This window comes from Ochotona curzoniae, unplaced genomic scaffold, assembly GCF_017591425.1.
Source record: "Ochotona curzoniae isolate NIBS_2020 unplaced genomic scaffold, NIBS_Ocur_1.0 scaffold_274, whole genome shotgun sequence".
NCBI lineage: Eukaryota > Metazoa > Chordata > Mammalia > Lagomorpha > Ochotonidae > Ochotona > Ochotona curzoniae.
This window is the reverse complement of record NW_024467101.1, coordinates 8,220,493-8,245,255: the sequence shown is the minus strand read 5'-3', so window position 1 is coordinate 8,245,255 and position 24,763 is coordinate 8,220,493. Positions and strand designations below refer to the sequence as shown.

At 52.0% G+C, this 24,763-nt stretch overlaps 1 protein-coding gene across 4 annotated transcripts in view; it reads left to right on the top strand.

The window, feature by feature from the left end:
* Positions 1-20,724, top strand: part of NF2 (neurofibromin 2) — an 86,440-nt gene extending 65,716 nt beyond the window's left edge. For 2 of the 4 annotated variants that reach the window (XM_041003478.1, XM_041003475.1), the window contains 2 exons: positions 4,612-4,739; positions 7,148-8,610. In XM_041003478.1, coding sequence (XP_040859412.1) covers positions 4,612-4,739; positions 7,148-7,367 — 348 coding nt within the window. In that variant the 3' untranslated portion in view covers positions 7,368-8,610. The other 2 variants (XM_041003477.1, XM_041003476.1) reach the window with 2 other exon arrangements.
* Positions 20,725-24,763: the final 4,039 nt, after the last annotated feature.

The following is a 24,763-nucleotide window of genomic DNA, read 5'->3' as shown; positions in this document are numbered from 1 at the left end:
GTCAAATAGCCTCACTGGTTCAACATCTGCTGATGGTGTTTTCACTAGCAGAATCGCGAGGCAGTTGTGAAGCATGTCATATCAAGAGGGATTACGTGTATCTGGCCTTACAAAGTCTCCATGGTTCGATTGTGGGGGCTATACCCCAACAGCTTAATCCTTACCCTAAAGCCCCACTTGTAAACACCATAACTAGATTAAATGTCCACCTCTTAGTGCCATTAACCTTAGACTTCAGGGACAAGTCTTGAACACATGGTCCTCTGGGGGACACCCAAGCGGATCTCCAAGCCACAGCCCTGCCGCGCACCATCATTGTAGTTCTGGGAAGGGACTGACTATGACTCAGAGTGAATTACTGCCCTGCAGGAACCAGCTGCCAACCTCATTTTGGGACAAGGAGGCGACTTCCACTAAATGGGGTCACAGCATGCCTAGAACCTTCTCCTGTCCTCTCCTCTGTGTATTCAGATCAGCAAGTATTTTTGCACACATTCTGTGTCTACCTAATACCACACACTTGGAAATCTGTATTCTGACAGGTGCACGCAGGTGCCTAGAATAGATCATAATAATGCAGCCTGGGAGTAAAATGACACCTTAGCTAACTCTTGGATGAAGCAGGAACTAGCCAAGTAGAGAGAAAAGATGACAGGCTATTCTAGGAGGGACACAGATACACTCATGGTGTGTGTGTGCACAACATTCACACACATGGCACTAGAGGCATCAGGTGCCCAGGGATTGAAAATGGGAAAATGTGGGGAGTTGTCTTTCTCCATGTGTTCTGCTTATCTATTGCTGCATCAGAAACCATCCCAAGCCAACCATGTGGCTTGAGACATCCATTTATTATCACCTCTGATGGCTGGCTGGGTTGATGAGACCGATGTCCTTGTCAGAGTCGCAGGTGGTTGTAAGCAGGTGGCAGCTAGAATGAAAATCATTGCAGGGCTCAGCTGAGTTATGCATAAGCTGAAATATCTGTGTGTTTATAACACACACTGCGGCTAGGTCTGTGGTGCAATGAGTTAAGCCACCACCTGTGATGCCAGCATTCCCATGTGGGCCCATGTTCAAGTCCCAGCTGCTCTACTTCCTATTCCACTCTCTGGTAATGCTCCTGGGAAAGAAAGGAAGATGACTGTAGTTCTTGGGCTCCTGCTTCCACCTGGGAAACCTGAATAGATGTTCTCTCTCTGTCTCTCCCTCTCTCTCTCTCTGTCCACTCTGTCTTTCCACTAAATAAAACAAATCTTGTTTTGTTTTTATCATTTTTTTTAAAAAATTTATGTATTTATTTGGAAGAGTTACAGAGAGGGAGAGGAAGAGTCAGAGGAAGAAGTCTTCCACCAGTTGGTTTACTCCCCATATGGCCGCAGTGGCCAGGACTGGGCCAGGCCAAAGGCAGGATCCTCATCCAGTCCCCCCTGTGGTGTAGACCCAAGCACTTGGGCCATTTAACTCTGTTTTCTCAGGTGCAACAGTAGGGAGCTGGATGGAAAGTAGAGTGGCTGGGACATGAACTGTGTCATCCATGTGGGATACTGGTGTAAGTAGCGACTTGTCCTGTTATGCCATAGGGCCAACTCTATAAAAACTTGAAAAGGAAAAAAAGAAAAGCACACACTAGGATGAACCTTTTTTTAAATATTTATTTATTTATATTAGAAAGGCAGATGTACAGAGAGGAGAGACAGAGAGGAAGATCTTAGTCCAGTGATTCACTCCTCAAGTGACCACAACGGCCCTGATCTGAAGCTAGGAGCCAGGAACTTCTTTCTGGGTCTCCCACGTGGGTGCAGGGCCCCAAGGCTTTGGGCCATCCTCAGCTGCTTTCCCAAGTCACAAGGAGGGAGCTGGATGGGAAGTGGAGCTGCTGGGATTAGAACCGGGGCTCACATGGGATCTCGGCGCGTTCAAGGTGAGGACCACAACCATTACACTACTGTGCCGGGCCCACTAGAATGAACTTTATATACAGTTCTGGCTGCTCTTCCCTCTTGTGATGACCCAATTCAACTTTCTCATCATACTGTTGTTTGGATGGGTTCTGACTCATCTAGCTAGTCCCTTACAGATGAGGATTTAGTCTGTCTTCTTTGATCCTTTTAGCTAAACTGCAACCGCATTTCTGAACACAGATCTCACATCTGGATGGGTTTGTCAGTAGAGATGTGGGGTCAGATATTCTAGGTTTCTTTTTCTTTCTTTCTTTCTTTTTTTTTTTTTTTTAAGATATTTCCATTGAAAAGGCAGATTTACAGAGAGAAGGAGAGACAGAGAAGAAACATATTCTGTCCACTGATTCACTCCCTAAATGGCCACAGTGGCTGGAGCTGAGCTTATCCAAAGGCAGGAAGGAGCCAGAAATTTCTTTCGGGTCTCCCATATGAGTGCAGGGTCCCAAGGCTTTGGACCATCCTCCAGTGCTTTCCCAAGCCACAAGCAAGGAGCTGGATAGCAAGCAAGGCCACCAGGGTTAGAATCGGTGCCCATAGGGGATCCCGGCATGTACAAGGCAAGGACTTTAGCTGCTACACTACCATGCTGGGCCTAAAGCTCCTCTCTTAATGATGTTTCTCTTTTCTCTCTCTTTCTCTGTCTCATGATTTATGTGTTTATTTGAAAGGCAGAGCAAAGAGAGAGGGAAAGATGTTCTGTTCACTCACTCACTACCTGAATGGCCTCAACAGCCAGGGCTGGGCTAGGCTGAAATTAGGAGCCAGGAACTCCACCTTGGTCTCCCAGAGGAGACCACAATGGGAAATGGATGTACATCCCTCCTTCTAGAAACTTGCAAACATGAGAAAAGGGAAGATAGAGCCAGGACCAGCATGATGGCTCAATGGCCCAATCCTCGCAGTGCAAGCATCAAGATTCCGTATGGACAGCAGTTCCTAACCAGTCCTCCACTTACCATCGAGCTCCCTGCTTGTGGCCTGAGAAAGCAATAGAGAATGGCCCAAAGCCTTGGGACCCTTCACCACATCAGAGACCCCAAAGAAGCTGCTGGCTCCTGGTTTCTGATTGGCTCTGCTCTGGCCATTGTGGCTCTTTGGGAAGTGAACCAGTGGATGGAAGATATCTCTCTGTCTCTGTCTCTCCTTCTTTTCATAAATCTGATCTTCCTTTCCAATAAAAAATTTTAAAAATCTTAAAAAAGATACAGCCGGGCCCAGCAGAATGGCCTTGTGGCCTAAAGTCCTCGCCTTGAAAGCATCGGGATTCCATATGAGTGCCGGTTCTAATCCCGGCAGCTCCACCTCACATCCAGCTCCCTCCTTGTGGCCTGGGAAAGCAGTCCAGGACAGCCCAAAGCCTTGGGCCCCTGCACCTGCATAGGAGACCTGGAGGAAGCTCTTGGCTTTGGATCGTTGCAACACCGGCGGTTGTGGTCCCTTGGGGAGTGAATCATTGGACGGAAGATCTTCCTCTCTGTCTCTCCTCCTCTCTGTATATCTGAGTTTCCAATAAAAATAAATGAATCTTGATTTTTTAAGAGTTATTTATTTGAAGGGCAGAGTTACATAGTGGGAGTGGAAGGAGAGAGAGAGAGAGAGAGAGAGAGAAAGAAATCTTACATGCACTGGTTAATTCCCCAAATGGCAACAATGCCTAGTATGGACCAATCCAAAACCTGGAGCCAGGAGTTTCATACAATTCTTCCAGAATATATGCAGGGGCCAAAGCATGTGGCCCAGTCTCTGCTACCTTCTGCTAGGCACATTAGCAGGGAACTAGATTGGTTTGAAACAACCAGAATTCAAACAGGTGCCCATGAATACCAGTGGCATGGATGGTGGTTGGTGAAGGAGAGAACTGAAGCAGTAGAATAGACAAGAGTACAGAGATGAGAATTAAGGAGGAGCAAGGGAGCAGAAAAAACGTTGGTGACGAGCAGAACAGGAAGTGAAGAAGCCGGGAAGGCAGATCGAACTAAATAAACTGAATGACTCACCTTCTGCTTCAAGCCCTGCTCTGGCTCCGCCTTCCAAATCTAAGCGCCTCAGTGTGCAAGTGGAGTCTTGCTGATCTGGGACCAGTCAGTCTCCTACCCTGTTTGTTCCATGGGCACTGTGGACATCAGCACTCCCTCTGTATTCACTCTATCCTGCCTATCTCCCTGCCTCTCTCTGGCAAGTTTTCTGGCATGTTCTCTGGTTCCTCTGGAAGCAGGCTCGCTTCTATCCTCCCTCCTCAATCTCTAGCTCACTCCATGGCTGTGGTGTTTACTTATGTGAACTGTGATGATTTAGGGATGCATCTATTTCCTGAACAAAACTCAAAGGCAGGACTCCTGTCTTGCATCTCCTGCTTCTAGCATAAGGCCTGGGGATTTTTCAAATGACAAAGCGAGTCTGAGTTGGCACCTGTGGTTTGACTGAGCAAGAAGAAGGGTTGAAAATTATTTACCTATTCAGGGTTCTTTGTGACTACTGACCTATAGCGGTTTGAAGAAGAGGGGACTGGAGGGTATGGTGCTGCTGGGAGGTGGGACTCAGTTGTGTCACTGCCTTGGTGGCTGCTGAAGGGTAGGTTGCTAACGCATCAGCACCCCTCTGTTCCTGTGTCACTCAAACCTCCTGATATGCAATTTCTTCTTAATAGCCCATGAACCCAATTCCAGCACCGTTGCCTCCTGACATACCAAGTTTCAACCTCATCGGCGACAGTTTATCTTTTGACTTCAAGGATACTGACATGAAGCGACTCTCCATGGAGATAGAGAAAGAAAAGTACGTAGCCCTTACGCCCCTGCTGAGGGCAGCTGTGAATGAGAGCAAGTGCATCTGAGCCTGGAGACATGGAGGGTCACCCTAGCTGCCTGGCTGTCACTGGTGCCCGCACAGGTTTGCTCTGTCCTCACCACTAGAGCAAGAATTTCTTTATCAAAACTTTAGGACAGCAAGCCTGCATTCCATCTTTCAGAATAAAACCCATTTAGGGACTGTGGATATCAAGGATACCCAGTTCAACCAGACTGCTATTCCCCCACTGCCAACTGCTGTGGTCTTCTAAATGTGTGACTAGAGCCCAGTGGCTGAGATCTGCAGTGGTTTCCATCTTTGGAACACAGAGGAGAAAAGGAAATCCATGCTGGAGGCTGAGGGAATGCAGATGGGGCCAGCTGTGCCACATGGGGCAGATCATGCTGTGCCGTAACCACAGCGACATCCACCCCCACTGCCCTCCACCTGTTTCCTGGTACGTGGAAGTGGGTCAGAGATGAAAAGGATTCCCACCTCAGGAGAAGTCTAAGTGGAGGTCCCTGAATTCCCAGAGCCACAAGTGAGCTGGCTAGCTATGTCCCAGCCTACCAGGGAGCTGTCACTATAGCTCCCATGCCTTGGGTGCCCATACATCAGCGACTTTTAGCTTTAGTTGCATTTAATCTCTACTAATATCACTTATTCCCATTTTATTTCGTATGAATGAAGGCAAATTTAGGTTTTTTTTTTAAGATTTATTTATTTTTATTACAAAGTCAGATATACAGAGATGAGGAGACAGAGAGGAAGATCTTAGTCCAATGATTCACTCCCCAAGTGACCACAACAGCCGGTGCTGTGCCGATCCAAAGCCAGGAGCCCGGAGCTTCCTCCAGGTCTCCCATGCGGGTACAGGGGCCCAAGGCTTTGGACTGTCTCAACTGCTTTCCCAGGACACAAGGAGGGAGCTGGATGTGAGGTGGAGCTGCCGGGATTAGAACCGGCACTCATATGGAATCCCAGTGCATTCAACGCGAGGACTTTAGGCCACTGTGCTGGGCCCAGATTTAGAGTTTTATAAGTTCACACAGCTGATAAGGGATCGAGCAGGATCTGAAACCTCATCCTTCTGATGCCAGCCCATGCACCTCCACCTCATTTAGTATCTTCAGCTTGACCATCTGGGGAAGGCATCTCCATGGCATCCAGCATGGGCCAAGCTAGCCTCCTCTAGGCACCCTCATGCCCACAGTATAGCTGAAGAGCTGGGAAACCAGAGCCTGTCACAGCAGCATCCACTGTGTGGGCTCTACTCACTGTTACCCAAAGAGCCACGTTTATGTGTTTGAGATCAGAGCAATGAGGCTATGTTCTGCTCTGCAACCCGCTTTTTTATACTTTGTATTTTCTGATTGTCTTAGCCCCATCAGGCTGCTATAACAAAAATACCAGCATCCAGATGGTTTGTAAACAACAGAACATATTCCTTGATTCTAGAGGGTGCAAAAGGCCAAGATCAAGATCAAGACACCAGCAAACTGGGAGTCTGGGGAGGACCTTGGTCTTGCTTCTTTGGTGGTGTCTTCCTGCTGTATGGGTGCACATTGGAAGGGGTTGGGGGTCTCCCTTGAGCCTGTTTTATGAAAGGCACTCCTTCAATTCCTGAGGGTTACACCCTCAGGCCCTACTCACCTCCTGACACTGTCGCCTTGATGACTGGAGGAGGCACACCCACTCACACCAAGGGGTTCATTCATTACCCTCATCAACCAATCATGGTAATCCCCATGGAATGTTCCTTGTGATTCTGCCAACCCTAGCCTTGCAGTTGATTGCTTCATGAGTGGTTTCCCAATTAACAGCATCCAGCACATCTTCCTTTGGGGGAGTGAGGGAAGGTAAGCACCCTCGTTTCTTGTTGGCCAAGTGCATGTCTCTCATCTGTAGGAGAATAAGTCTCACAAGTTGGGGCTGTGGATGAGGCTGTTGGAAGAGGTCACTTGAGTTACAGGTCCAAGAAGGGTCAAGACAAAGGGATGGCGTTGGGTGCCAGCAAGCATGTGCTTCTTGTGTTACTTTTGTGTGTGTATGCGTGTGTGTGTGTACAGAACTAAAACCTACTCATAATAGCTGATATTTATAAAGGATTCAGAGTTTACAGAGGGTTACCCAACACTTTCTTATTTCTAAGTCTTGAGACCCACAGCCCTAGGACCAGCATCTCAGTTCACCACTGAGGAAATAGACTTCTCACAGTTAAGCAACCAAGCCAGGCTTGCATGACCCATGAAGGAACACTTATAGACCTGACCTCTCCCAGCACTCCGCCTCCCGCATCCCCTGGCCTCAAATCCAGGCTCTCTCATCAAGCACCGGTCAGCTATGTGTCTTTCCCAGTGGGCCCGAGCACTGACTCTTATGTCCTCTTGCTGCAGGGTAGAATACTTAGAGAAGAGCAAACATCTACAGGAACAGCTCAATGAACTCAAAACGGAGATCGAGGCCCTAAAGCTCAAAGAGAGGGAGACGGCTTTGGACATCCTGCACAACGAGAACTCTGACAGGGGCGGCGGCAGCAGCAAGCACAACACCATTAAGAAGGTACCCAGAGTCTCCCGACTCCTCCCGGTCAGGACAGTCATTAATGAAATGTGAGGTTGGCATCTGGTCTCCTCAGTAGCCGAGTCATTAGACTATTGTCATTTTTCATATGTCCTTAGTTGAGGGAATTTTTCGACTCCTGCCAGAAAGGGAATTTAATCTGCCAGTGACCATGAACCCATTGAGTTGATGGAAGTGAAGCTTGTGTTAAAAGCTCTGATGAAATGAGTGCCCGTTAGAGGACGAGTTTTGATCCATCACTTAGCAGTAAAGTGGTTCTGTCTTTTAAGCCAAAGGGAATTATGCCCGGGGAGCTGCCTTGTTTAATGAGAAAGCAAAATGAAATGGAGACTGCCGAGTAAGGACTCCCTTCTAGTCCTTTTGTGTTTTTTAAGTGGCAGGACCTATGAAATTCTGTCCTTGCTTATTTAGAAAACCAAATTCTGAATTTTTAGCTTCTTTTTTATACATAAAAGGCAAGTGCCTAAGAGAAACTTAAATTTTTTTTTATGAGACTTCATTTATATTGCCTATAATTCCCTATCTTTTTCTATTGTTATTTTGAGCTTTCGGCATCTTAGACATGTAGAAGTTAAATTTCCTTTTAATTATCAGCCCAAGTTATCTTTGCCTTATTTGGGCAAAGCAGAATGGTCCAGACTTTAACTGGTAGCCCAGGATACCATTAGCACCTACAAAATAGATTTCTTTAAGCTAAGGGTACAAGTTTAGGTGATGATTGATAGGGGTTCATTTTTTACTTGTATGTTAATGGTTAAATTGTCTTCCCATGTCAGGTGCATCTGGTATCTTAGTGGTTAAGCTGTATCTGAGAGCTCTGAGAGATGGATATGACAGGAAGCCCCCAATTTCCATCTTTTGTCTCCAGTAACAGCTGGCACTGGGTCAAGAACTCCTTTTAATAACATTCACTTAGAAGGGAAGGCCTTTCCACATTACATATTCTTTCTTCTGGCTTCTTTAATTTCCTTGGGTTTCCCTTCCAAAATAAAATGATGAAACAGCAAGTGGGGAATTAAAGGGAAGCCCAGCCATGAAGCAGAGAAGGAAAACGCTGACAGGGCAGGGGCTGCCTCAGCCCTCAGCCCCATCCCCTGCCCTCCGCTTTCTGTGTGGACACCGGAAAGCAGGGCATCTGAAGGCCAGAGACACTGCTCCCCAAACCAGCGAAGTCACACGTCACCATGTCAGGCCTGTCTGAGCATTTTGCAAATGTGGCATTGTTGATATCACACGGTGTGTTTTTTGTTTTGTTTTGTTTTCTTCACCTTATTTTGCTGGTTTAGCCTCAAGCCCAAGGCAGAAGACCTATCTGCATTTGAGCCCTCAAAGTAGGTTGTCGCAGGTACTCTGTCTGTGGTGATGGTCCTGCCCTCTGTGATACTAACCCATGCATGAGCTTGCCTGTCTCTGTCCCCGGGGCCACACCGAGCCCTCCTCCTGAGGGCAAGTGTGCCTGGGTTGTGGCCGCAGCATGCTTTGAGTCTGAGAGCAGGTGTCCAGAGCCCTGAAAGACTGCCTCATTGCAAAAGAGCATGTCAGGGGGCTGTAGGTCATCCCTCCCTCCTGGTGTTGTTGTTGGGCTGCGGAAGGTCATGGCTTCTTGTCCGGTCAGGTCTGTCTGAAAGTCCTTTGTCTTGGTGGCGCGCTCCTTAGACAAATAACTCTGGCATGGACATGGGGTCAGTCTGGGTGCCTTTCAGACCAGTGTCCTTCACTCAAGATCCTATCCTTTCCTATGGTGCTGAGCGCTGAAACCGTGATCACCCCCCTTGGCAGTCCCCGGGTGCAGAATGAACACCCATTTTTCCTGAGAACGTCCCCTTTGTGCACATAGCCATTTCCCAGTGCAGGGAGTTTGTCGTGCAAGTCAGCCATGTGGAGATAGCTCTGTTAGAGCTCTCACAGCCATCCCTGCTGAGGTGTTTCCGCAGAATGGAGCAAAAGGTGCTCAGAGGGGCTGGCATTGGAGCCGTGCAGCTGCAGACACCCGGGAGAGGAGCACTCAGTCGCTGTGCAGGCAATTAATTGGATGGTGGCTGCTGTTCTCCCACAGCAGCTCCTCCTCCTTCCCACATGCCCGTGCAGTGGAGAGAACCTGTTTTGCCCAATAATAATGTGACCTCCTACCCCTGCTTCTTGCCTGGTCCCCGCTAGTGCCCATGTCAGGGAGCCCAGTGCCATCTGACAACCTCCTGGGGCATGTCCCATGGCATCGTCATCTTAGCCTTTGTGAAGGACAGTAGGCTCCTTGGAAGCTTTCTGTTAAAGCGACCTGGCATAACAGAAATCCCATATGTGGCTGTCATCCCAGCAAGAGGCTAGCGAGTAGATCTCAGATAGATCTTACTAGAAGGTAGGCGCAAGCTGTAAGTGTGATTCCAAGGATCCGTGGTGTGAACTATAATGTGGGCGTGATCATTCTGTTTAGTGGGGGGGCAGGCTCCTATTTCTTTTGAACCCCACATTGACCTTAACACCCTGACTGAGCAAGGCTATTCCTGAGCAACCCTGGAAGGCGGGGAAGCCAGGTGAGTCTACACCAGCAGTCACCCTAAAACACCCAGAACACCCCAGGGTGCAGCCACCTTGGGGTGCTGAATGCTGTGGCTAACACAGGGGCAGGCAGAAAGCCCCATGTTGTGTCAGCCTGTGACATCAGAGGTCCCCTTGATGTGCTGTGCACCCTGGAGGTGGTGATGTTCCCCTTGTTCCTGTAACAACACAGTCCCGATTCTGCCTGGCCACTTCACTGAGCTATTATTGATGTAAGAAGCTTCATGTTTAGTGAAATGTTTGCTGTTAATGTGAACATTCATTCTTATCTTCCTGTGTGCTTGTTTTCAAAGCAGGCTGCCAGGCTCCAAGCAGCCCAAATGCTTGGTTAATCAAGGGTTAATGAAAGCATGGATTTGGCTGTTAGTATGACTGCATCACTAGATTAACTAGTGGCAGTTTTTTTGCCTTGCAGGAGGCTTTGATGCACTTTGTTTTCTAGACCTGGGCAGTGGTGTTCCCAAATGCCAAGAGTGGATCCAACCTGGCTAGCCAAGGTCACCACTGCCGCGTTACTTCCTTTATCATTCTGACCCTCTTCTGGGGTCCAGCGACCTCACCTGCAACAGGTGAATGGTCTTTTTACCCCAGGACTCCTGTGAAGATTAAATGAGAGATCACAGGCAAAGCACCCAGGGCACAGCCAGAGTGCAGGCAAGGCTTGGCGGTGTAAATTGAGACCGAGATGCTGGTGAGCATGTGGTGAGAGAGGTGTTGTTGGGGTGCCCTGCCGCATTTACACCCACCTTGGTGAGAAGCCAATTCATTCATTGTGCTTACAGCCAGGTGGCTGGGAGAGAAAAACTTTTGAAAAACCACTGTTAACTCACTGGTTCCTTCTAACATGTGCCGGGAGTTTGCAAGAATATGTTTCCCGTTTCCATTTCTCCCAATTAATGATTGGCGTGACTGGAGTGACATGTGATCTGAACGAGTGGCACCAGTGATCAAAAGGCACCCTGGGGAGCCTGGATTTGCTTAGTTCTCTCAGGCAGTGACACATGTTCTGGCATCTGAGCCCAGTGGGCCAGGACACAGGGTGCCTTGGGCCCTGAGCTTCTTGCCCTAGGGCCACTGAACTGAGGACAAGAGCGGTGGCTGGGTATGGCTTAGCTGGGTCTTATCTCAAAGGGGAAACTGCGGCCCCTGGAGCCCGCACACTTCAGAGTCTTGCTTTCATGCCTCTCAAGGGACCCAGTCTCGATCTCTCGATCCTGAGCTGGCCAGCAAACAAGCTGTCATTTGAGTGGTCTCCAAGGGAGCAGAGGATTTCAAAGGAAATTGGCATGATGAGAAATCATGGAGGTTGTTGGAGCTTTGAGAGCCGATTTCATTAGGAGACGGTTTGAGCTGTCAGACCAGCCGTGGTTCAGCAGAGGATCGGGAACAGCCTTGACACGTGTGTGAAGCTCCAGCTGCCTCTCTTGGATCAGGAAGACAAAAGGCCAATGGGTGGGGTCCCCTTGCAGGTGCAGGACTGGGGAAGCTGAACACTGAAAACACACAGGGAGAAACAGAAGGCGTGTGAAAGGCGTCTCCCACAGTTAAAGCCAGCCGCCAGAGCCTCCCTCTCTGGTGACTGGTCTCCAGCGTCAGGCTTGAAGCCACCGCTAAATTGCTTGTGTTTAATATGTGGTTAATATGCCTGGCCTTCTTGTATCCCCAGTGGGCCCAGTGGCTTAGCTTACTTTACTTTACGTTTAGAGAATTTTAGCTGGTAGAGTATCCACAGCCCTGACGAAGAGAAGCAGTACTTGTGGCCTCCTGGGCTCCGGAAGCTTCCCGTTGTGTCACCATTGTGGCTGGAAACACCACAGAGTGGGGACAGGGAGGGGGAGGCAGTGAGGGAGTGGATGCCCTATGTAGAACACCTAAAAGAAATGGCAGAAGCAATCCAAGCCCTTCTCCTGGCTCCTGGTTCTACAGAAGCTCATGGAAGGCATTGGGAAATCCTGGCTGAACTCTGTAGTGCCTTTCCTGGGTGAGATACACTGGGCTCATCCCTCAAGGCCACTGGTACCTGCCTCACACTGCACGCACGCATGCACACACACACACATGCATATGCACACATACATTAAATGTCTAGGTATCTCCTGTATGATTTTCTCCCTCATTTGCTGTAGCTCTCTGCGGACAATGTCCTGGCGGCCTCTTTTCCAAAAGTCCAGGTCCCAGTTCTGTTCACGGTGGAGTGACTTCACTAGGCCAGGGGTTGTTCTTGAACCCCAAAAGCCCACCGAAGATGTCACAGGCTGTGTGAATGTGCCCAAGGGCTGCACCGAGCCTGATTTAAGGCAGGAAGGCACCCCATCTGGTCCCTGCTGAGATGTATCACCATGTAGCTCTCCACCTGCACCTGATCCGCCCCTGTACCAGCAGGAGAGAAGAGCCAGCGTGTGGACTCTTGCCTACAGTCCTGGCTGTGATTTCCGTGTTGATATTGGCCATTGTAAAGCAGAATCCGTGGATCTGCACCGTGCTCCTAAGGCACTGGCCCAGAGTGCTCCTCCAGTACCATTTAGACTCCACCTGTCTGCTGAGGAGAATCAGGCAGATGAGTCCATTTGTCAGCCAGAGGCACAGAGTAGCCCAGGGCCCCCGCCAGTGTCACCAGGGCCAGCCGGAGACAAAGGCATTTTTAGGCATCTTCTTGCTCCTTTCTGGTCTCTAAAGGATTAATACCCAAAAGAGCCCCCCTTCCCTGCCCCCTCTGCAGTGGGGTCTCCCTGGCTGATTTCTCTCCAGAACAGATCAAGCAGCTAATTCCAAATTGGATTTGTTCATTGGGCTGGCTTGGGCTCTCCCTTCCACCCCTGTGCGGGGGAGCAGCATGCGTGCGGATGGCTCGCTCCCCGTGCGTGTCTCCAGATGGCATCTGGGTGCAGAGCTGTCCCCAGAAAGACTGCAGCACAGCCGCACCACCCCTCCCCCTCGGCTCCCGTGGGGAGGGGGCGATATTGCTCTCTCACACCCCTCCTCTCCAACCTGCGATTCTGCCGGAATTTGCTGCTGCAGGAGCCGGCTATCACCTTTCTGCTCCGGAATCCGCTGTCTGCCGTGGATCTGTGTGTGCGTGTGTGCCAGAGAATTGGCATGTCCTTTTGCATCCCAGCCCCCAATCCCTCCCTCCGCCCCCCCCACACACACACACCCTATTCCTTCATTTTCAGTATGTAGTGGCAAAGAGAGAGGAAGTATAACATAATTTTAGGGCTGGTGTTTCAATTCCACTGCATTTTTATGGGACAAGCAGAGCTTCAGCTCCAGGAGTTATTAGGTTAGTATCTAAAAAGGGTTCAGGGCTGTGGCTCTGATTATTTAAAAGGAATTAGATGGCCCTATCCCAACCCTCCTCTCTTCCTTCCTCCCCCCCCCCCCCCCCGCCGCCCCTCAGGGATGAACCAGATCGAGGCAAGGCCCCCAGGGACTAGTTGAAGGAATCCTGGCACTCTGATTAGTTTTGCTCTTCCAGCTTAATTGCGAAGCTTCCTCTCTCTCCCCACTGATAGCCCAAGTGGCTCTGTGTCCTGCCTGCCCCCCTCCCCTGCCGCTCCCCTTTGCTTTAGGAACAAGATGATCACAATGCAGCCTTGTGAATCAATTTTCTCCCTGTGCTGATGAAAGTGTAATTCATTCTTAATCAAGCAGCCTTGCTGCTGCAGGCTTAGTGGCTGAATACATTTCCTTACCCTCCCATCACTTTGGGAAACAATCCCCCTCCAAAAAGGACTTTTAGAGGAGAGCTGAAAGGAGAGTTGGCAGCCAGCCTCAGGCGGTGGTTTCCAGCAGGGGGCGCTCTCGAGACCGACATCGCAGGAGTCCGGCTTGCTGGCAGCCCTGCACCACCTACTGCTGCCAGGCCAAGGAGCTTCTGTCATGGTTGCCTTCCAGGTTTGCTACCTGTAGGTCCTGAGGCCATCTCTCAGGAGTATCTCGAGTCGAAGCAGTGAGCAGGAACTGGCTAAATCCGCAGATTGGGTGTCTGGGTTAGGAGAAGTGGCTGGGTACCAGGCCCTTACCTAGGGTCGACAGGAGCCAGCCTCCTGTCTTTTTAAGGAGACAGATGTGCTTCCCGAATCCGAACTGATTTCATTTGTGCACCGGTGTGCATTTTTGTCACACCACACACAGTTTGGGGAGCGCAAGGAGCCCTGTCTCTGCCAAGTGTTTTGTCTCCTGCGCTGGCACAGCCTGGTAGCTGTCATAGACAACTAGCGAGGTGGTGAAGAAGCAGGTAAGAGGAAAGGTGACCGCCAGGGTCAAGTCTGTGGATATTGGACAGGAAGGAGCAACTAGGCCCCAGTAGGTGGACCCTGGGTGTGGAGGCGGGGCCCCGTAAGATAAAAACAGACATGCCGCAGAAGGAAAAAAGGAAATCGGCCTCCTTGGAGTGGAATTGGATTAGTGACAGACGCGAACAGTCAGTTCAGTCGGCAGAGAACTTAATTCCTCCCGTATTATTCACACGGCTGATTCTAATCAGATGTGAGGCGACAGCTGGAAGAGAGCAGCTGGTCAGGCCCGGGCCTTGCAGGGAGACTTTGTGTTCTTTTAGTCAGCTTCAGGGAACTGGCAGGAGTGTGGCACCTCGGGGACTTTGAGCAGGGCCCTGGTGGTCTTCCTTTGAGCTCAGCCCCACCATCAAGACCGCCCCCCACCCATGGTGAGCGCTTCTATGGACACAGAGCAAGTTCTGAAGGACAGTGTAGGGTGGACATAGTCACCCCGCTGCTTGTCCACAGCATGGGTCAAAGGAGACCAGTGCCACAAGGCACAGCCCTCCACTGTCAGCACCAAGGCTTCTCTGCTTCATGGCCTATCTGGCATTCCAGGATGGCCTCAGAGCTATGCCCGGCAGTGGGCATGCAGGGTCCAGGCACTCAAGGAGCTTCCCTGGAGGGTGAGGCTGGCACAGAGTGAGCTGTGCTTGGGATGGCAGTAGCAGCAGGTAGGACTCACAGTGTAACGTGGGGCAGGAGAGAGCTGTAATCAGATGGTCTGCACAGAACCTGCTGGCTCCAGTAAGCACAAGCATGGCTTCACTGTGCAGAGACCCAAGCCATGTGCTTAGCAGGAAGACACGGCAGTACTCTCTGGGTTCAGACACCTGAGGGGTCAGGAGGGTGGAAAGGAAACCAAGAAGTTTCAAAAGAAGAACTGGGGCCGGGACAGCAGCCTAGCAAGCTAATCTTCCACCCACAGCACCAGCATCTCATGGGTTCTGGTTCATATCCCAGCTGCTCCACTTCTGATCCAGCTCCCTGCTGATGGCTTGGAAGAGCAGCAGAGGATGGCTGAAGTCCTGCGCCCACGTAGGAGGCCAAGCTCCTGGCTTCGGACCAGTTGAGCTATAGCTGTTGAGGTCATTTGGAGAGTGAAGCAGCAGTAGAATAGGCCATGAAGTGGTTTCCCTGCCTGCCCCAACTGAGGAGAGCAAGACCAGCAGAAGCTGTTGGCAGTGACCCACAGCTGGTAGGAAGCACCTCCTAAGAGGCCACACATTGCGAGGGCTGATGGATCTGTGGACTCCCCACTATGGACAGAACCCCCAGGGGTGAGGCTTCACCTCGCAGCTCCTTTGTCTCTGCAGCCCACTTCACTACCGGGCCCTCCTGCCAGGAGGATGCCTCTTTTAAAAAAAAAAAAAAAAAAAAAAACTATTTGCAAGGCAGGGAGAGCTCCCATCCACTGGTTCAGCCCCAAATGCCTGCAATGGCCTGGGCTTGGCCAGACCAGAGCCAGGAGCTGAGAACTCTTTGGGGTCAGAAGTGAAGCCTGGATTTGAACCCTGACCCCCAGCAGGGGATGTGTTGTCTACACCAGCGACTGAACTGCTGTGCTAAACGCCTGCCCTGCTGAGGCCCTGTTGATGGCTGGGATCCCAGGTGCCATGGATGGAGGGAGGCAGAGCCCATCGTGCAAAGTGGAAAGGTCCCAGCAGCGGGGAGAGCATTGATGCCATCAGTTGCTCTGACTTCTGGGTTCCTAGTGGAAGTGGAACTGTCAGGTAGAAAGAAATGGGTTCAGCAGCCCAGGTCTCACTCATGTCCACCCGGTGCTGCGTGGCACCGCCCTGCCAAGGCCATATGCTTGTGGTGCTTCTCGACTCCTGCGTGTGTGTGGCCAGTGTACCTGCCTCTCCTCTGTGCCTTTCCTTGGCACCGAGATCAAACTCCCGCTCTTGCAACCCAAACACCAGGGCCAGGCCTGTGCCGCCACCGCCGCCGCCGGAGAGCACATGCACCAGGAGCTGGAATCTGGTGCTGTCGGCGCTGCCAGATCCCTCCCCTGGCACCTCCAAGGGACAGCCAGACGCTGCTTGGGTAGAGGATCCAGGAATTCTTGGAGCCAGCATCGCACGAATGGGCAAGAGGCTCTCGTTGGCATGCCCCCCACCCCGCTGAAACACAGGCTTCCTGCCTGGGGAAGTGGCCAGGGCTCCCAGGGCCAGCGCTTGTTCCAAAGCCGGAGGCTGCAGAGGCCAGTGCTGTGCGTGACTCGGCCTTTGGGCACTCCTTCCCTGCAAGGGCTCTGCTCTGCCCACATCCCCTCCCGCCCCCCGGAAGGAGAGCAGCAGAGCTGGGGGAGGGAAAAAGCGAGGGGGCTGCCATTAGTAATCACAGCTGCTGCATCCTCACCACGCATCAGGCACGGAACCGAGCGCCTCGCACGCGTGTCCCAGTTCCTCTGCACAGCACCCTGTGAGGAAGGGGCTGCCATCACCCCTGCTTCACAGTAGGCAAACTGAGGCCCGAAGGAACAAACCACTTGCCTGCAGCCACACAGCTGACCGGTGACCCAGATGGGTCCTGGATCATGTGGTCAGCTGTGCCGGTGTCTGGAAGTAGCTGTGGCCGGACACTCCTACAAACTAGACTGAGTCCTGGACCCAAGCCCCGCACCTGTTAGTTTCAAATCCCACTCCACCCCTACCACACCCTCAGGAGCATCCTCTTCCCTCTCCCGTCCTTCTTCCCCCTCCCCCGCCAGCTGAGTCTCTTCCCCTCTTCATGTGACCCTCCTGCTTCCCGTTACACACCTACCCACCCACCTCTGGCCCTTCTGATTGCACCAGGGAAACCATGTGCGCACAGGCCCCCAGCTCCCTTCTGTAGATCGGAAGCTCCGATCCACAAAGCTCCCCTCAGCCCATCAGTGCTGTGCTTCTTTCTAGAGGGCTTCTGAAATTGGTTCCACTGAAGAAAACAGCTCTGATGCCTCCCTGCATTCAGCTTGTTAGCCAGAACTTCAAGACCAAGAGCTTTGGCAGGATTCAGAGGCGGCGCTCAAGCTGTCTCGTTCTGAGCGCACACTGGAGGTGGTGGTGCTGCTGCTGATGGAGAAGTGATGGTTTCGGACTTGCCCACCACTGTCCCTCAGAGAGCCCCACATGGGACTGACTGAGGACCTTTGGCAGCTCTAAGGGCGGCAGAGATAGAGGGAAGTGGGCCCTGCCGTGTAACCTGCCCCAGGGTTCACTTCCAGAGAAGCTCAGAGAGGTTGAGAATGTCCACTGAACCCACACAGCATATTGATGAACAGGGTTGTCCCCGCTTGCCCCTTGCATCTCACCATGTAGTGACCCTAACAGCCCATACCTGTTCACTCAACAAACATCTGTGCTCCCACCTACTACAGTGCTCAGGGACGTGAAACGGAGCAGTGTGCCTGCCTGTCCCCCTTCCCCTGACAGCTGCGCCTCTGGGAAGCCCAGAGTTGGCTGTGACATCTACAGTTTCACCTAATGAGGGGTGCCCATTAGGCGACAAGTGGGGCGGTGGAGGAGGGGCACCAGTGCCAGGAGCTTTCTTTCTTCCTTACCCCATTCTTGTCAGGCAGAGTCCTTCCTGGGAGGGACACCCATGTGCCCTGCCAGAACAGGCTCCTCTATGGCCAGCTCCACGCGTAGGGAGAAATCCTGTCCTGGCCAACGGGAGTAGAGGGGATAAGCTCCTCAGCTTCACTTGACACCATATTGCCTATCCCCACAGACATCCCCAGGGCCTGAGGAACCAGACGCTTGCACAGGAGCCGGGTGCTCAGCGCCCCAAGGTGGTGAACTCCCCGGCTGGTGTCACCCCGTGGCATCATTCCCCCACCCCCAGAAACTGTGGACATCTTCCTTATCCAGGGACCTCCTGACCTCTGAAAGGCAGTGTCCATGGTCGAGTTTTCCTGCTGCCAATTTGCTTCTCTCTCAACCTCCTGATTTGGATTCTGGGGCAAATCTAGCAACTTCCCTGGGGTTGACCACCAGCTGCCTGCGTGCTGTTTTTTGAACAGTCTGCCCCTTGACTCAAGCCCTTTCCCCAATGGTTGGCACCCCAGCCAGCTGGGACTATGAAAAGGAGCAGCCTCCAAGCCCCTGAACCCCTCTGTCTGTGTTACAGCTCACCCTGCAGAGCGCCAAGTCTCGAGTGGCCTTCTTTGAAGAGCTCTAGCAGGGGATCCAGCCCCCCACTGCCCCTCACCCCGGATCTGCCACTTCTGCTGTTCCTAGCACCATCGGGATGGCCGGACACCCCCAGAAGCCTCCCGTAGCGGCTGGCCCGGGACTCCCTGGGAGCTACAGGACTCCCCAGTGGAGAGCCCAGCTCCCTTCCCTTCATGTGCAATGGCCTTGAACCACGAACCACTGGAGATTACCCTCCTGGCGTCCTCGTCCTCCGGATCGCAGTCTTTCACCTTTTTAGAAGATTTTGTCCTTCTTTGTCTACTGTGGGATCCCACGTGACCCCAGAATGTGTCTCAAACTGCCAAGAGTTGACCTCAACAGTCCAGTATGGGCAGTGGGAACTGTGAGCACAGGTCCCTGGGTGACAAGAAGGTTTGCCACCACCCCACACGCAGTTCTGGGACATTATTCTCCGAGGAAGATGTGGACATGGCACTTGGTGAAGAAGCCTGGTTCCTGCATGTCACGGTGAGCTCGTGAGAAGGACAAGTCCTCCCCCAGATTGCTCTTAGGCTTCCAACTGTTTGGGACTGGGCAGGGCTGTCAGGTGAGAAATTCCACCACATAGGGACCTGATAGTATGGGTCACTTGCCACCCTCTCCTCGCCACCCCAAACTAGCCCCCTTCAGCTTCAGAGGAGACTCCCTGGGGACGCCCTAGTCGGGGCATATGGAATAGCACTGATATTTCTCGCTGACCCAGTGCCAAGCTCCAAGGCCTTAGTAAGTTCCTGACCTGAGTTACCTTCGGGCCAACTGGACCTGGGCTGCATCTGGCTATGTCCCTTGTCCCCCTGTGGACCATTTTATACTCTCCTAGGCCTGTGGAGTCTCCATGTACCCCTCCAGGCATGAGCCAGGGTACCTGTCCCCAGTGGGTGCCCATATAGGCTGGCATATCGCTCATCTCCATGCCTACAGAAGCGGCCCCGCAGCCATGCCACCCCACTGTGGCCTGCTCACTCCTTGGTCTGGAGCCCCTTCCTGCTGCTTCCTCCTTCCACATCAGGTGTTGTTCCTGTGACCAACCAGAGCCCCTCAGGTGCTTCCACTTGGGCCCTTGGGCCAAACAGGTGCTGGGTCTCTGTCCCGGAACTGATGCCTTTTTATTGACCCTATCTGCTGACCTGAGAGGAGGGGGTAGGTCTCTGGCCCCTTGTTTTTTGCTTCTCAGAAACTAAGCAACTTAAGGATGACTCTGCCTTTTTCCAGCGTTGGGCCACCTTGCCCTGAGGGAGCCGGCACTATGTCGTCTCCCATCCCCACTGCCCCTAGGGACAGCAGGAGCTCCCAGTGCAGCTTCAGCCTGGGAGAGTCCCCCTGTGTTGTGTGTTGTGGCGCTGCCTCCCCGGAGTCTAGCCCATGCCTGATGGCAGTAGGCATTCCTCTCAACGTGTAAATTTAATCTCTAACAGTGACTACGGGACCCAGGGGCAGGATGGTGGTTTATAACTGCGGCGTCGGGCTTTGTTTTCTTATTATTTAACTGCTGTACGTGCTTCAGAAGCCTGAGAAATGCCACGCCGTGCAGCCCCCAGGGAGCCAGCTAGCATCTGGGCTCCGACAGGGCTGAAAAGGAAGGTGGCAGAGCGGTTCCACTCTCCCTAGGGGCAAGAGCCAGCAGCCACCTGCCCGTCCCCCCACCCCAGATATACACAGGATAAGCAAGGCAGAGAGGACAGAGCCCCCAGAAGGGTCTGGAGCCCTAGAAGGAGAAAGAGCCAAGCTGGGTTTTCAGAAAAACCGAAAACCCGTAGCTGTGGCTGTGGCCGAGGTGAACATTTTGGGGCTTGGAGCCTCTGAAGTCCCTTGAGATCAGGGGCCCCGGCGGCTGTGATTCTTTTAGGAACGTTTCTGCTATTGAAAATCTTTGTCCAGCCATTGGCCTATGACCCTCTGGGTTCAGCCACCTGCTGGTGCATCTGACAAGGCCCCAGCAGCACACTGGCTTGTGCTCCCTTCACCCAACCCCCATGCGTCCACCAGGCCGGGCTAGACAGCTGCCCGTGGCATTGCATAACACCTCAGTGACTGTTTTGTCATCCCAGGGATGGGTTTCTCTCTCCTTGGTTCTTCTTTCCCCAAAGTCCAGAAGCTGACAGCCAGTAACAGTGACTAAGTGCTCAGCGCTGACAGGCCTGGGACCTCGCTGCCCCTGGAGAGAAGCATCCTGGGTGGAGAGTCGGTCTCTCCCACTCACTCCACTGTCTGCGGGATTCTGGGACAGCCCCATCCATTTCCCTAGAGATCTCAGACTGTGCTCCTGGCCTTGGGACCCAAGTCCCACCTCTTGTCCCAGGCAGGCACTGTTTTCTATTGTGGGGAACTGTTGTAATTTAAATGATTGTTGTAATAAAAGTTCTAATCTGTATAGCATTTGTCTTGGGCGCCCTCAGTTTGCTTGCAGCTCAGGTCATTGAGGTAGCAACGTAGGAGCTGGGTGGCAGGGCCACCCCTGTGGTTCTGTAAGAAAGTGGACCCCTCCTTGACTACCTAGGCCTTCTTCAACTGTGACCCTGGCCTTGATGGCAGAAAAGGTCACCTCCTTCCGTGCTGGGAACAGTGCCCCTGGCAACCTCTTCACTTGGGAGCTCCGGTTGGCGGGGGGCGGGGAAGGAATTGGGAGAACAAGGGTGAAAAGCTGTGCCAGGGTCTCCACTTCCTCTCTGCAGCCTGACTCTGAACCAAAAAACAAAGCAGGGAGGGGGCAGAAGGGTACTCAGCGACAGGTGTGTAAGCTGTGTGTAGAAGACAGGGTTTTCCTTTTTTTGTTTGTAAGGTTGAAACAGATAGGGTTCCATCTACTACTTCATTCCCCAGATGCCAACAACAGCCAGAACCGGACCAGGCCAAAGCCAGGAGCTCAATCCAGGCCTCCTTGAGCCACTGCCACACAGGGTCTGCGTCCGCAGAAAGCTGGCATCCGGAGCTGCAGCTGGGTGTTAGTCGTTCCCGCGTGGGCCGTGGGCATTGTAACTGATGGACTGCATATCACCCCTCTCTTTTGGAAATCTGCAGAAATCCATGCTAAAGGTGAAAACTCCCCACTCTGGGGGGGCTGTACTCCAACCACCACAGCTTGTCAGCAGATTGAGACGGCGCACAGTGTGGCTGTCAGGACTCTAAGGGACCTGCTTGTTGTGTGTGCCCAGACACTCCAGGCTTCCACTGTATCAGCCAATATGGAAGATATTCCAAAATGCAGAAGGCTGCTGACGTGTGTTTGAAATGACTAGCCTTGTATATGTTAAAAACATTTGGCCTAAAATGAGAACACTATGGGATTTTTTTTTAAGATTTATTTTATTCAGGGGAAGCAGACCAGGCTTAAAAAAAATGATTTATTTCTATTGCAAAGTCCTCACTCTGGGGGAGCTGTACCCCAACCACCTCAGCCTGTCAGCAGGAGGAAAGACCAAGAGGAAGATATTCCATCTGATGATTCACTCTCCAAGCAGCCGCAACAGCCGGAGCTTTGCTGATCTGAAGCCAGGATCCTCTTTCAGGTCTCCCACATGTTTGCAGGGTCCCAAGGCTTTGGGCCATCCTCAATTGTTTTCCCAGGCCACAAGCAGAGAGCTGGATGGGAAGCGGGGCTGCCAGGAGTAGAACCGCACCCATATGGGATCCCGGCACATTCAAGGTGAGAACTTTACCCACTAGGCTACCATATTGTGTGATTTTGTTTGTTTGTTTGTTTTTAATATTTTTATTGGAAAGACAGATTGAGTTTACAAAGAAGGGGAGACAGAGACAAAGATCTTACATCCGCTGGTTCACTCCCCAAATAGCCACTTGGTTGGAGCTGAGCTGATCCAAAACCAGGAGCTAGGAGCTTCCTCCAGGTCTCCCACGTGGGTGCAGGATTCCAAGGCTTTGGGCTGTCCTCTACTGCTTTCCCAGGCCACAAGCAGGGAGCTGGATGGGAAGTGGAACAGCCAGAACACAATTCAGCACCCATATGGGATGCCAGCATTTGCAAGGTGAGGCCACTGAGCCATCATGTCAGGTCCAAGAACATTGTATGTTTATTTGTTTGTTTTAAAGATTTACTTATTTTTATTACAAAGTCACATATACAGACAAGAGGAAAGACTGAGAGGAAGATCTTCAATCTGATGATTCACTCTCCAAGCAGCCGCAACAGCCGGAGCTGTGCCAATCTGAAGCCAGGAGCCAGGATCCTCTTCTGAGTGTCTCATTCGGGTACAAGGTCGCAAGGCATTGGGCTGTCCTCAACTTTTTTCCCAGGTCACAAGCAGGGAGCTAGATGGGAAGCAGGGCTGCCAGGATTAGAACCAGTGTCCATATAGGATCCCAGTGCTTGCAAGGTGAGGACTTTAGCTATTAGGCTACCATGCTGGGCCCTAGTAACAGCCTTAACTGGCTTTCTTTTTGAATCTAGAATGGGACAGCACTTCATTCCATAAAATCGAAGGAGTGTTCCTTATCAAACCTTTTTTCAGAAGACAGCTGTCACTCTCGCTGTCAAACACACACACACGCTACACCCTGCTAAATCAGTAACATTCTCACTGTGAGCTCAGTATAATCAGTATAATCAGGATGACTATCTCATGGTCCTGCCCAGTCCTGTGGTGTGGATGAGGCCAGTGGAGTTCTGCTGCTTGATTTTGGTTTTAGTGTGTTGTAGCCGTGCTGTAAATGCAGCACTGCAGGCTGGCCTTCGGCGCTCAATCTTTGTATTGGCATCCAGGTCCCTAGAGGCTCATTCTGACTTCCTGGCCAGGAGTGTCCATGTTTGCCTTGGTCCCAGCGTGAGGAGGGAGGGGTCAAGAGGATGCCTGGCAACTGTCCCCACCAGGGCTGCCTACCCCAGAGCCTTCATGTGGAGGAGCAGATCGGGCACCACCCACAGATAATAAAGAGCTGGGGCAGGGAGGCACTGGGGACAGAGGGCTGTCATCCTGATGGATCCAGGCTCTGATCTCCCTGGAAAGGAATGTGTCCAACCGTGCACCTGTCCTGCATCTCCCTCCCACCCAGAAGGCCAGAAGCTCTCCTCTTCTCCCCGGCGGCCATGCGGTCTTCCTGGCATCCTATCCTTGCTGCATTACAGCAGCAGGATCCTACGGCCCGTGCAGCCCTAGCCTGGCACAGAGATCACAGTCCACAGGGAGAATGCTGGGGTCCTCAGAGCGGGAAACTCCCAACCCCTGTATCAACACATGCCATATCCTCTCCTGGTTTCCACTGGAAGCCCTTTCTTACTGAGAGGAATTGGGGGTGTGCCTGCCCAGTGACCTTAGCCTTTGGCAAGGTCCAGTGAGCTGCTGGGAGTATACACTCAACCTGTTTTCCCCCTAGGGCCAGGTGCCCTCCCCTGCCCCCAAAAAGACATCAACACAGCTAGCAGTGATATCTCTGAGATCCTCAGGGATGTTGCCCCAATAACATGAAGAATAGAAGCAAAAAAGTATCCCAATTTCTAAGAAAAAAAATAGGTGTGGATGTTTCATGGGCTTGGCATTATCAACAAGTTACAGAAGCAACTGGAACAACAGAAAAAAGAAACATGAAATCTTTACCATCTCCCAGGGCTGCAGGGGCAAAGGGGAAAAATGAGGAAACAGCCCCACCCACAGGGTGAGAATTCATTCACACAAGCCTGTGTTCAAATCCTGGCTCAGCCATGTACAAAGCAGGTGAGCCCAGGCACACCACATTGCCTGGCCCTCCGAGCTGCAGTGTCTTCAACTGTTTCTTGGGAACTTGGGGGTGTTGTGAGTGTAACAGTGTCCTTCCCACCCTCCAAAGCATGCCCACCTCCCTGGCTGTTCCTGCTCAGGTGGTCTTTTTTTTTTTTTTTTTCCTGACTCCCTCTACTGCAGGTTGGGGGCAAGAGGAAACAGAAAAAAAGCCAAGGTGATTCAGAGGCAGTCGCAGCTGAGAGGGACCAGGCCCACCACTTCTCCCCAAGCCGGGTCCCCATCCCCTCCATTTGCCCCCAACATGTAAATGCACCTACACCTGGCTTGCTGGTCATTGCTATTTGCCCAGTGCCAGCTGCAAAGCACAGTGGATGATAGATGGCCCTGGGGCTGGGGCTGCCAGGGAAGGATGTTCTTGTTTTGTCACATTCAAACCCGCTGCGCAGGTCAATGATTTACTCCCTGCACTCTGCCCCGCCAAGCCCTCCCTTGTACCCGCAGATACCTGTGCCGCCAAAACCCAGGCATAGATGCCCAGGCAGGCACAGCAGTGACCTAATTTTCTCTTATCAGGCATAAGGAAGAAGTCCCTGGTGGAGCCTTGCCCATTTCCAATATAAATAATGTAATTCCCCCGCCTGCCTGCTCCGGGACAAAGGGGCAGCCTTTGATCTGAAGGAATTAAGTCAGTAAACAAAAGCAAAAGAAGGCTGGGGCTGGGTGTCTGGTGGCAGCCACATGCT